Genomic DNA, 13,901 nt, shown 5'->3' with positions numbered 1-13,901 from the left:
GCTGATTGCTTCTTCTTGATTATTTTCCATAGAACGCCTTGTACACCACCCAATGCGAATCTACAAGGTGGTGGCAAAGCGAATTCAATCAATTCGCCGTGCAGAAAAATGTCAAGTCAAAAGAAAATTTTCATAGATTTCGATTAACTGACATTTTGTTGTACAATGCTTTGTATGGAAAATTATCAAGAAGAAGCAATCAGCTGATGGGGTAACACCACCTATACTGAATTCGCTTTGCCACCACCTGGTGTGGATCAAGGCGAATTCAGTAACAGGTGGTGTTATCCCATCAGCTGATTGCTTTTTCTTGATAATTTTCCATACAAAGCCTTGTACATCAAAATGTCAGTTAATCGAAATCTATGAAAATTTTCCCTTGACTTGACATTCATCTGCACGGCGAATTGATTGAATTCGCTTTGCCACCACTTAGTCACTTTCTTTCGGCGACCTCGGGTGTGCAAACGAACACACTTAATGTCAAGTGTTAACTTTTTTTATACAAATAAACAAAAAAGAAGGCGGATGAAATGTGTAATTTTTGTATTAATTAACATATTTTATTATATTGGACAATACTTCAAACCCATTAAACAATCAGCGAAAGTGTTTGCCAGTGTAAAACCACTGTTGGCACAAAATGCTGTTAAGAAGATGTTACCTGCGACGCTGCAATTCCAACAAGATTTGCTTCATGGTGGCTGCGTCTTTGGCGTTCACCTGCTACATATACTATCAACGAAATTCAATAGCCGCTGCTGGATGGAAACTGCCCAGTTGGAATGACCAAAGCACACCAAACACACAACTTATGTGGGAAGGACGAGTAGAAGAATGTTGCAAAGCCGAAGATGTGAAAAAAGGTGAGAATCCACAAGAAGCTAACGTACCATTTAAAATGTTAGGTATACTGCGCGACAAAAAAGACAAATATATACGTGATATTGGCTTTAAGAATCATGCATTTAATGCGCTTATTTCAAATAATATTGGACCATATCGTGAAGTGCCCGATACACGACATAAAATATGTTCACGAGAACCCACCGATGTTAAAGAAGATTTGCCAACAGTGTCGGTGATAATGTGCTTCTACAATGAACATAAAATGACGCTAATACGTTCAATTAACTCTGTAATTAAACGTACACCGGCACATCTACTCAAAGAAATTATATTGGTTGACGATTTTAGTGATCTACCCGAATTAGAGTTTCATTTACTGAGCGATTTACATGCACAGCTGCAGTATGAACGCTTACAATATATACGAAATGAGAAGCGTGAAGGATTAATACGTTCACGCATAGCTGGGGCTCATTCAGCAGAGGGAGACGTACTCATGTTTTTAGATTCCCACATAGAAGTGAATCAACAATGGGCGGAACCGCTGTTACGCGCCGTAAAACAAGAAAATTCGACTATTGCTGTGCCTGTAATGGACTTGATTAGTCCTGATACATTTGAATACAGTCCGAGTCCCTTAGTTCGGGGTGGGTTCAACTGGGGATTGCACTATAAATGGATCACGCTACCCAAAGGTACGTTAAAGAAAGACGAGGACTTTAAGGGACCCTTCAAGACACCGACCATGGCTGGTGGCTTATTTGCTGTTAATCGTCAGTATTTCACACACATTGGAGAATACGATGAAGGCATGGACATTTGGGGTGGTGAAAATATTGAAATATCCTTTCGCGTATGGCAATGTCATGGCGCTATTAAAATATATCCTTGCTCACGTGTGGGACACATTTTTCGCAAAAGACGCCCTTATTCATCACCCGATCATGACGATACAATGAAACGCAATTCGCTGCGCGCCGCACATGTTTGGATGGATGAATACAAAGAGTATTTTCTAAAAGAATCGAAAGGAGCACGAGATATGGATTATGGTGATATATCGACACGTCTTGAGTTACGTAAACGTTTGAAATGTCATGATTTCAGTTGGTATTTGAAAAATGTTTATCCCGAGCTAACGTTACCAGGACAAGAACATAAAAAAAGCGCAGTAGCGGCTGGTGCTTATCAACCATGGCATTCAAGAAAACGTAATTATGTCGCCACTTATATGATACGTTTGACGGGCACGAATTTGTGTGCCTCGGTAATAGCGCCCAAAGTAAAAGGTTTCCTCAAAAAGGGTAGTCCATTAATTTTACAAGCATGTATGCGTACTAGAAATCAAATGTGGTATGAAACTGATAAAGCTGAAATAGTATTAGACAAGCTATTGTGTCTTGAGTCGTATGGTGATTCGCAGGTGCATATCAATAAATGCCATGAAATGTTGGGCGACCAACAATGGCGTCATACACGTTTGGAGCACAGTCCCATTTATAACATGGCAGCTGGAACATGTATGCGTGCGCATGCAGCACAAGTTGGAGCGCGTATTGTATTGGATTTATGTTCGAAAGATGATACGACGAGCGCTTGGGACATTGTAAAGGTGATAGAGGACGAACGTGCATTATGAAATTTGCGTGGTGTAAAAATGAGAGAATTATAAAAATGACAAACTTATGGTTAAAAAATGAACAAAAGCAATTAAGCACTGTTCCGAGTTGGAGTCAATTAGACGCCATTGGGAGAGCATTGTGGAATTTTAGACTGATCTTCACTGCAGCAATATACTGAATAAATAGATGTACAACCCTAGTGATAACTTAAACCAAGTATATATACCACACAATATAACGCCGACGCCGCGTTAAAGGTGCTAACTTTTTCACTAAATACGACTTTTTGATGTTGATGCAATTTCTGCCCATAGTGGTAAAAGAAAAGTACGCATTTATTGTCTTTAATCGCTCAGAATTACCAACAAAAAAATATGGCTCCAACCAAATTATGCAAAGCTGATAACTCCATAAATTTTGAATACATTTTGGATGATAGGTCAAGTTTCATTCAATCGAGTTTTTTCATTCTACTGTAAAGTTTTGTTATATTAAGTTAGCAGCTTTTATCGCAGTGTCGACATTATATGACTTTATTTTTCAACATTTATTTTTGATTTTTTATTTCGGTAGATAGAGTTACTGATAGCTAAGTGCATCCAAACATGTAGAAATATGTTGCTGGCTGAATGCAGGAACATCTTATGACAGAGATTCAATTCCCAATTGTATTTAATAAATAACACTTTTCAATTATTATTCTTGGAGAATTCGCGATTTTTGAACAACTCTAACTTTACTTGTTGCCGAGATGTTTGATTTTGACATGATTTCTCCAAAATTCCCCAGTAATTATTAGTTAAGTGATGTTTTTGTTGTAGCAGTGATAGAATGATCTTTCACTCAGCATACAACAATATATGAGTTCCATTCTAATTTGCAGCTCTAAGTATTACCATTATGTGTCGAGTCTTGAAGTTTAGATATATATATTCCGTAAATAAATGGACAGTATAATGCCATAACAATTTTTTTATTTGTATATGTATTTAAACTAAACTTTTAAGGTTCAGTATTCGTTTTGACCAATAACTAATTAGAAGTAGAAAAAGCAATTGTTATAGGGCAAAAATCTATGCATATCGTTAAACATGTTTCTACAATCGGGAAATTGTTTTTGGCAAGTTAAAGAAAACCATTTAAAAAGTTGCTTATTGCATACAGAAAATGTAGCAAAGTACGCGGTAAAGGAGTTTGAAACTATGATGGTATAAGAAACCGATTTTTCTAAAAAGTTTAGTTATGGGATTAACGAAGAAAAGGAATACCTTTGCCTATATTCAATCAGGATATTGCAATTACACAACTCCCGCATGTCTCCCCAAACAAGCGACCCAGTTGGAACGGTTTCCGTTAAATTAGCTCTGAGTTTACTTCATGCCGGTATTGGCACGCTGACGTCACTCAAAAAATTCAGCGTTTTTGTCGCTGCAATAACAACCAACTCGAATTAGTATGGTTGGCGTTCTAAAAATAGCATTCCTAGTAGCTGCCGATTTTTAACTAAGAATTGTGTTTTTTTTGGCGCCCGCCGTGGTCTGGTGGTAGCCTCCTCCGCCTACCACACCGAAGATCCTCAGTTGAAGTACCGGGCAAACCAACACACAAAAAAATTTTGTGTATTTCTGCCATCAAAAGCTTCTCATTAAAAAGTAAAGTTGGCACAAGGCGTGTATGTCCCGTCCGGCCAATTTGTAGGAAACAAGCATAAGGAGTACGACGCAAATTGAGTGAAAAGCTCGACCTAAATCTTCTTGAAGGTAGATAGATATATGTATCGATCTATCCTTGGATGTTGATGGAACTAGGTATTTATTTTTTTGTGTGAACTTTTTCGCGTTTTGATACAATTTAAAAAATTTCGTATTCTCTTGTGTTTCTTTTGAATTGCACAAGCCTTTATTTATTCCTTTTTTTATTTATAACTCATTTGGCTATTACTTTGGATACCGTTACACACCATAACACTACATTTTTTTAATTTTCTTCGACTTTAATGCACTAACCTACGGTTGTTATGTTATCGCTTTTAATATGCTTTTTTAAAATGTGTTATCGTATGACAATTTAATGTACCAAATGCTTCAAATTTCTAATACAAGTTAAGATGGATGATATTAGTATTAATTGCTGGGGCGGCTTTAGAATAACTTTTGAAAAACATTTATGCATTAATTTCTCTTATACAAGATATAAAAGAAGTACAAGGTTGTTATGTTATTCTTTTCTCTAATAATTTTTTTTTTATGTAAATTCACACTTTGCATTCTTCTGTTTGTGGTACCATCTTTTTATAATGCGCTAAAAATTATTCGATATTACGATTTGTATTTTTTTAGATTATAAATGTCTGTATATATATAATTGTGTTTGAATAATGATCATTTATATAATTTTATTACTTATACTATAGCATTTTTTGTTTTTTTTTTTTTTACATATTATTGTGCTTCGTTAAAATTAAACTTATAATTACAGCAAAAAATAAAATTTATAATGATTATACATATACATACATTATTAAAAAAGAGGAAAGTAGTGCAGTAATTCCACATAAAATGCAAATTTATAAATTTAACATGAGCATTGGTCTTTTGTGTTTGGTATTTCATTTGTTAGCGAAGTTCGTCCAGGTTGCGAAGGTCGATGTTGCACACCCGATTCCGAAGCATTCAAATCGAGTCGACCTTCTTGTATGTTTTGATAGATTTTACGTGCAGTTTCGAGAAAAGCTTCTTCAACATTTTGACCACTGCAAAAGAAAATAACATTATTAATATTTTCGTGATAAATTTATTTTCTGCAATGAAGCTCATTTTTACTTTACCTCATGGCACTTGCTTCCAAAAACATTAAACCATTTTCATCAGCAAACTCTTTGGCCTCTTCATAGGTAACTTCACGTGTACTTTCAAGATCTGATTTATTGCCAATTAAAAAGATCACAGTATTCGGATTTGTGAGATTACGTGTGTCAGTTAACCAACTGCTGAGATGATTGTAAGTTGATCTGTCACAAAAGAAAAATATAAATTTTAATGCCTGAATTGTTGTTTGAAAAAGATTAGTTAAATGGAGTAAGATATTTTAAGTTTTTAGTGTTGTTGTATTATATAAAATACACTTAAAAAGGCCTGCCGCATAAATGTTTATACACCCACTGTGTTAGTAAAGAGTTTTTGCTTTTTATTGTGTTTACAAATTTTACGTGGGCTTGCTCAAAGCTTGAGATAGCCCTCAGAGGAACCAGAGGTGAGCCCGACGCGCACACCTACTCTACCGAATAACATACTTTATTTTTGCAGTCGCTTTACATTCTTGGTGTAAACAAAAAATGTATGTTTCATTTTCTGTTCCCCCACAAAGCGCACATTTTATTGTGAACAGAAGTAATTAAAATTTTTAATTTTTTGCGAAAACAAAAAAACAAAGTTTTATTTTTTCATACAAAAATGAAATTCAAGGACAGCTATGGATGTAAATTTGGTCCGTTGGGTTTGAAATGTAGATTTGAAAAGCACACCATATTAGATAAAGTTTCAACTGGACGCTGTTCAACTCTAACTTTTAAAGTTTAAGTATAGAAATCAGACCTAAATTTTTCACCAGACAGTTTCTTTACAAAGTTTTCTCGAGATCGAGGTACAACGGTTGATTTTCAGTTCGACCTGTTAATATCGTAACCTGGTCTGGCTATACGTTATATTACGGGTAATACTTAAAGCGAGTATTAATTCGATGAGTTTCATTTGATATCATGATTATACTGATTTAGTCCTGTAATAATTTGACTCTTTAGTAGTAGCAACAATTTGGGCGAATCAACTCAGAGAAAAGATTTCTTTTAATTTTTGCCGTGCGACTTTAAATTTTTTGCAGGTCTTATGTCTACTCCGAAAGACAAAAATATTTGCATATTCGACCATTCCTACTGTTGTTGTTGTTGTTGTAGTGATAAGGTTGTTCCAGAAGGCTTTGGGGAGTGTTATCGATGTAATGGTTCTTTGCCGGATACAGATCCGGTACGCTCCGGTACCACAGCACCATTAAGGTGCTAGCCCGACCATCTCGGGAACGATTTATGTGGCCACATTAAACCTTCAGGCCATCCCCTCCATTCCTCCTCCTTTCCTACTTTGACTTTCAGATGATCTATTCATTAATGTCTATTCGGCTGATGCATAATAATACCCTGCTCTTGTTTTAGGAGCAGTATGTAAGCGATATAATCAAAAATTGTTGGCTGGCGTGACACCTTTTAGGTACAATTTCTTTATACGTTCCATACAACGTTGTTACCTTCTAGTTATATCATATACCATAAGAGCACCAGCAGCACCACGGTAATATGAACGTGTTACAGCACGAAAACGTTCCTGTCCCGCAGTATCCCAGATTTGTAGTTTGATTTTTTTATCATCTACTTCAATGATGCGCGTACCAAACTCAACACCAATCGTATGTGGACAATTCGCCATGACTGTAAACAAAATGTATTTTGATAAGAGTTGCAATATTATATACGATTATACTCACATTTCTTTTCTGTGAATTGATGCAGTAGGCATGATTTGCCTACGCCCATATCACCAATGATTATGTATTTAAAGATATAATTGTAATTATATGGTGCGGACGACATCCTTGGATCTACGGAAGCAAAAAATACCAATTAATAAATAATTTTTGTTTCCCTTAATAATTTCAAACTGTGGTCAGTAAAAATTTATATCGTCGCAACATACATGTTTCTAAAAAATAATCAATACGGTTTGTAAATGTTGCCCATAATGAAAACATTTTTTTTAATAATTTATATTTTATTTTTATTATATTGGTTTTTTTTATTGATAATTATTTGGAATTTTTTGCCTTCGTCAGCACTTTTATATGCTTGACTTTGGTAAAATGAAGAATTTACTAATGAACTTTAGTGACAACATTTTTCTCTCCCAGCTGAGCTATTTTACGATACGAAACAGTTGTTGGTAAACAATAAAAAAAAAACCAACAAAGTGCCTTTTTTCTGCTAAGTAAAAATGTAAAAATGTTGTTAATTGTTAGTAGGCAGTTGGTCTGGCATTGTTTTAATGCCGGTTACTACGCTACTGATGTTTTGTTATCGGCGACTTTTGGGTTGCGGGTGGTTGAAGTTTGGATATATCGAAATTAGTTAAGCTATATAAAGCAAACAAAAATTACGCATGGCATAAAAAAGTCTACGGGAGAATAACTTTGATTGAATACCATTTTGATTGGCTGAGTAAAAAATAAAAGAAGTCAAAAAATGTATTTAAAGTAGACGCATAAAGACAAAAGCAACATTGTTCCTATCAAAAGGCATAGACAAGCAAACTAATTAAAGAAATACAGTAAAATAGTGTTTGTAGAATACACTCGCGATACCTGGCAAACTTCGAACAGACTGGATCCAAGGGGCAATATATCTCGGGTTCTCACGAAGTAATACTTTTGAAATCTTTGTGGCCTTTTTTGTTACATCTTAATAGTAGGCATTTTGAAATACATACGTTTTTTATCATTGGTAAGGCTTATATTGGAATATGCTTCGATAATCTGGAGCCGTGTTATAAGATTAAAAGATTCGTTGCGAAAAATTAAAATCGGCCCAAAAACAATGCAAAACTTACTTTGGCAAACATCTAGGAATCGTAGAAAGTTGATTGGCGCCTTATTTATAGCAAAACTCCTAAGAGGGACGTTAAATTCGTTTCTTATTTATAATGAAATTCATAAGAGGGACGATAACTACCTTACTTTTGCTTGGCGCAATAAATTTCCTCGTTCCAGTGAGGCCAAAGCCATTCATATTCGTAATAGGGTTCGCCTGCAAGGCATGATAACCTCCGCAGAGAATTTAGGCTTGTCTTTCAATTTGCGTCTTGCTCCCTTTAATTTTTCCTATAAATTGACGGGACCGGATGTTGTTGTTGTACCGATAAGGATACTCCCCGAAGGCATTAGGAAGTGTTATGGATGTTGATGGTCCTTTGCCGGATGCTGATCCGTTGCGCTTCGGTAACAAGCACCATTAAGTTGAACGATTTGGTATGACCACATGAAACCTTCTAGGCCATGCCGCCCTCCCACCCCCTAGATACATAAGGAGCTTGAGGACGCCAGATACTCGGCTCTTAAAGAAACAGGATTCGCCACGGGTAGGTGAGGTTGATAATTGGGTTGGAGAAGCTATATATTGTGCTGGCAACCCCCTTGAAGAGGTTGCGCTACACAATCTATCTGGGAACGATTTGATATCACCACATGAAACCTAGGCCATACCGACCTCCCACCCCCTAGATCCATAAGGAGCTTGGTCGCCAGAGCCTCTTCTGTTAAAAAACAGAATTCGCCACGGGTATTTGAGGTTAATAATTGGGTTGGAAAAGCTATATATTGCGCTGGCAACCCCTTGAAAAGGTTGCGCTACACAACCCCTTGAATCAATTTAGTCGCCTTTCACGACAGTAATAGCTGCTGCGGGTATATTCAAAGCCCCCTAACCCGCTGGGGTGGGCGGTACCGTATATACATGTTTTATGCCGACGCCAACGGCATCTCCAAGACAGATGAGTTTTCACTGTGAAGCTTTTCATGGTTTGTTTTAAATACCGGAGCCAAAGCGAGTATTGTCCTCGGAGATATGTGCTTTGCTTCTGTAATGCTGTCTGAAGCCAGGCATGGAAGTATAGTGGGTGACTGCCAGATTTTTGATTATCATCATGTACATTTATACATCTAGACGATAAAATGATGCTCGAAGTTTAATAAGGCCACAAATTTGCACAAATCTTTGACAGATATATAGCCAATGATTGGATAAATACATCGCGAGAGTAATCTACCTATAAAGGCTACATTTTTACAAAAGCGGGTTTAGAATAGGTGAACGTACTGAGCTGAATTGTCGCGAACCTCAAACCCTTAAACTCTAGCGAAACGAATTCTAGTAAATAACTTCCCCCCGTCCAACTCATACCGCACCAAAAAATAAAATATTACGTGTACGGAAATCATTACTGTGTCACACAGCATTGCTTTAAAATCAATATGCAACAAAATACAATGGCCATGCAATGAATGTGAATGCCTGAATGGTTGTAGATACGTGCATACATATCTATGTGTGTACAATTATTGTAATAATGCAAACTACATACAAATAATCTACAAAGAAGCAGCTTAAAGGACTAAGTACCCACAGTCAATAGTTTAAGAATACTTTTGTATTATGTAGTCATTAGTCTAACGCATATTTGTATATAAGTCGAAAACTATACATCTCACATCACTCACCCTTTCTAGTTAGCTGCCCACACCTTTTTCTGAATAGGTAGGTACAATTTTCTTGCCCTTAATGTGTTACTTTAGGTTGGCAAATACCTAATCAATTTCCTTGTAGAGGATTCTTTAAATTGTATTTTTAATTAATATTTTTGCTTTGCTTTATATTTTATTGTGTTTTTCAGCCACTGAACTGATAACAAAATTTATATTTAGTTTGCTAAACAAACTGTACACTTTTTTTATCGCTCAAGCGTAAATTATTGATGAATAATTCGATTTGTACTGAAAGCAAAGCAACTAATTTACAATAATTACGTTTCTCTTTTGTTTTCTTTTTTGCTCAAATTTTCGTTGAATTTACAATACAGTTTTGCATTATTTTTTTAATTGAATTCATCTACACTGAGTTAAAGCTGAAATTCTGGTTTTGAAACAAATTTGTTGCACATTATTTTCACGTTTTCTGCGCTAATAAAGTTATTTTGCAATTATTTTCTATAATCATTTGCGTTTTTCTCGTTTATGTGTATTAGTTTACAAAAGGAGGCATGCATTTTCGTGTTAAGTACCAAACACAATCGGCGCTTTCTTTCAGCGAACGTTTTGTTGATTCATTGTTTCTGAGGGTTAAGAGATAGAACTATACCATGATTCAATTACTAGAGGTTTGTTCTTCAATGATGACAGATCTTTGACACTCCCAAATTGAAAAATCTGGACGGGTTGCTTTTACGAAGTACGGAAAACGGGGAATAATTCAATCTCCTTCAGTGAAATTGTAGTAGACAAGTATCTTTGGTAGTATATTAGTAGTGATAATAAATTTATAAATGCCAAAAGATTTTGGGGAAATAATTCATTTTGCTCTAAATATTTCGTATTATGTTGGTTTGGTCCTTCTTTCAGAAATTGTTTGAAGAATGCCGTACGTTAGAATTTTATTCAAAAATGCACTATCTCAAAATTTGTTTCCAGAACTCGCTACATGAGCATAAGTTCAATGAATTTTGTCATAACAGGTAGTTAATGAAAATTATTCTGAGATGAATCGTTCTTCAATCCAACTCTAATATAGGGCGATTTTGTGTCAAATCCTGAATTGGGAAAATTTTGAAAAATATTTTGAGATAGCATGATTTTGAACAGGCAGCCGACATTGGGTGATATGCTACTCAGTAGCCGCAATGAACTGACAAAAACAAAAATAAAAGCAAATGGCTTATTGTCTTAGAACTTTATACCTACCTTGACTTTGACAGAAGAGTTAAGCTTTTGTTCGGTCCTGCTGCACAAGGAGTATTCACCTTTTTATTCTGAAATTTCGGAAAGCTCTTTTCCGTTAAGTATTCATGGAAGCGTTCCGGATAAACCGTTAATTTAGAATATTCGGAATACGTCCATTTGATACTACCTCACGAGGACCGAATATGCATAATATTCCAAATATAATCCGATTATCCAAATTCTAAAATGAAGACGAATGTTCCGAACATACGGAATTAATAGAACAGAAGGTCGACATTTAATAAACGCCAAAAAATATCGAGGGAAGTGTCAAAAGACGCGTATTGACCTCAATAACAATAATTCGAACGCGGAAATTAAAATTTTAGCTCGTTCAAAAGATATTGACGAAAAACCGAAAAATGACCCCGGGTTGCGGCCTTCAGCCGGGCTTATAAAAAATTACCCTGGCCGGTCCACTAATGAGGTGGGATCAAACTAAATGCGTGCAATATGCCTTTGTACACAAAATCTCTTTCAGTGCACAAAAACATTACAACAACCACATGAAAATTGCCAACTTCAATTGCAAATATCTCCGGACAGAGATACAATTTTTCTCTTTCGCCTTAGGATTATTGTTGTCGAGGTCACCTCTCTCGATATTTTTGGACGCGTATTAGCAATAGACTCCTGTTCTAGACTTTTACCTGAATAAGTTAACATGCACAATGAGTACATTTCGTTATGGCATCTCCATTGTTTACTAATGACATTTTTACGTGAATCGATTTAATAGTCGAGGTTTTGACGTTGAACGATGAATTTTGAATTAGTTTAGGTTTGTATGTTCATAGGTATACGAAAGTGCACGATTCCTTGGTGTCCGTACTTTTCATAAAACCTATGTTCAGCCACACTAATAGATCATGGCATAGTTAATAAATTCATCATAAAATTAAAATAAATGTTGTAAGGAATTATGCAGTTAAGTACTTATCGGGTATTTGTAAACTAATTGCTTCCTATTTCTACTACTATTATTTTTCAAAAATTCCCAAAGAAACAACACAGTTAACGGATGTCAATTCGATTTGGGAGCAAAATGGCTACAATTGTCAAAAAATGTGTCTGTCGAGCAAACCTCTTGTGATTGAATCATGGAACTATACAAGCTGCTTGCTACAATTATACGTGCTTGTGACATTTATACAAACATAAATAAAAATTCCATGTATTTTGTTTTTGGAAAAAGCCATTTTGCTCCCAATTCGAGTTGACATCCGTTAACTGTGTTGTTTCTTTGCCATTTTTCGAAGAATATTAGTAGTAGAAAAGGAAGCAATTAGTTTACAAATACCCGATAAGTACTGAACTGCATAATTCCTTAGAACTTTTTTTTAAATTTTATGATGAATTTATCAACTATGCCATGATTAGTGTGGCTGAACAAAAGTAATTTAATGAAAAGTACTGACACCAAGGAATCGTGCATTTTCGTTATCCTATGAATACACGGAGCCTAAGCCAATTTAAAATTCATCGTTTAACGTCAAAAACTCGACTAGTAAATCGATTCATTCATTTTAAATTTGGAATATTATGTACATACTTAGAATATTCGGACCCCGTGAGGTAGTATCAAAAGAACGTGCTCGGAATATTCTAAATTAACGGTTCATCCGGAACACTTCCACCTAAATGGAAAAGATCTTTCGAAAATTTCAGAATAAAAAGGTAAACACTCCATGTGTAACAGGACGGCACAAAAGCTTAACTCTTCTGTCAAAGTCAAGGCCGGAAAATAAATTTCTAAGACAATAAGCCATTTTCTTTTATTTGTTTTTTAATTTCCAATGTTTTTTATACTCAGTTGAGCAGAGCTCACAGAGTATATTAAGTTTGATTGGATAACGGTTGGTTGTACATATATAAAGGAATCGAGATAGATATAGACTTCCATATATCAAAATAATCAGGATCGAAAAAAAATTTGATTGAGCCATGTCCGTCCGTCCGTCCGTCCGTTAACACGATAACTTGAGTAAATTTTGAGGTATCTTGATGAAATTTGGTATGTAGGTTCCTGAGCACTCATCTCAGATCGCTATTTAAAATGAACGATATCGGACTATAACCACGCCCACTTTTTCGATATCGAAAATTTCGAAAAACCGAAAAAGTGCGATAACTCATTACAAAAGACAGATAAAGCGACGAAACTTGGTAGATGGGTTGACGTTATGACGCAGAATAGAAAATTAGTAAGATTTTGGACAATGGGCGTGGCACCGCCCACTTTTACAAGAAGGTAATTTAAAAGTTTTGCAAGCTGTAATTTGGCAGTCGTTGAAGATATCATGATGAAATTTGGCAGGAACGTTACTACTATTACTCTATATGTGCTAAATAAAAATTAGCAAAATTGGATGAAGAACACGCCCACTTTTTAAAAAAAAAATTTTTTTAATTCAAATTTTAACAAAAAATTTAATATCTTTACTGTATATAAGTAAATTAAGTCAAAATTCAACTCCAGTAATGATATGATGCAACAAAATACAAAAATAAAAGAAAATTTCAAAATGGGCGTGGCTCCGCCCATTTTCATTTAGTTTGTCTAGAATACTTTTATTGCCATAAGTCGAACAAAAATTTACCAATCCTTCTCAAATTTGGTAAGAGCATAGATTCTATGACGGTAACTGTTCTCTGTGAAAATGGGCGAAATCGGTGGAAGCCACGCCCAGTTTTTATACACAGTCCACCGTCTGTCCTTCCGCTCGGCCATTAACACAATAACTTGAGCAAAATCCGATATATCTTTACTAAACTTAGCCCACGTACTTACCTGAGCTCACTTTTTCTTGGTATAAAAAATGGGCGAAATCTGACCAT

General features: G+C 35.4%; 2 protein-coding genes across 3 annotated transcripts; one reads left to right on the top strand and one right to left on the bottom strand.

Annotated features, from left to right (window-relative positions):
* Positions 1-471: 471 nt before the first annotated feature.
* On the top strand, positions 472-5,036 carry Pgant35A (polypeptide N-acetylgalactosaminyltransferase 35A). The gene has a single exon (XM_067765249.1). It carries the CDS (start codon positions 644-646, stop codon positions 2,486-2,488), a length of 1,845 nt encoding a protein of 614 aa, XP_067621350.1. The 5' UTR covers positions 472-643; the 3' UTR covers positions 2,489-5,036.
* On the bottom strand, positions 4,331-10,366 carry Rab14 (RAS oncogene family member Rab14). 2 transcript variants are annotated; one of them, XM_067765251.1, is made up of 5 exons: positions 9,789-10,366; positions 7,008-7,121; positions 6,771-6,951; positions 5,299-5,481; positions 4,331-5,223 (listed from the first exon to the last, which is right to left on the bottom strand). In XM_067765251.1, the coding sequence occupies exons 2-5, from the start codon at positions 7,111-7,113 to the stop codon at positions 5,046-5,048; spliced, it is 648 nt and encodes a 215-aa protein (XP_067621352.1). In that variant the 5' UTR covers positions 7,114-7,121; positions 9,789-10,366; the 3' UTR covers positions 4,331-5,045. The 2 variants fall into 2 exon arrangements, with proteins under 2 accessions (XP_067621352.1, XP_067621351.1); XM_067765250.1 differs by lacking the exon at positions 9,789-10,366 and adding an exon at positions 7,217-7,237.
* Positions 10,367-13,901: the final 3,535 nt, after the last annotated feature.

This window comes from Eurosta solidaginis, chromosome 2 (genome assembly GCF_040869045.1).
Source record: "Eurosta solidaginis isolate ZX-2024a chromosome 2, ASM4086904v1, whole genome shotgun sequence".
In the NCBI taxonomy this organism is placed as follows: domain Eukaryota; kingdom Metazoa; phylum Arthropoda; class Insecta; order Diptera; family Tephritidae; genus Eurosta; species Eurosta solidaginis.
Note: the sequence above shows the minus strand (reverse complement) of the source record. Positions and strands in the feature narration are given on the sequence as shown.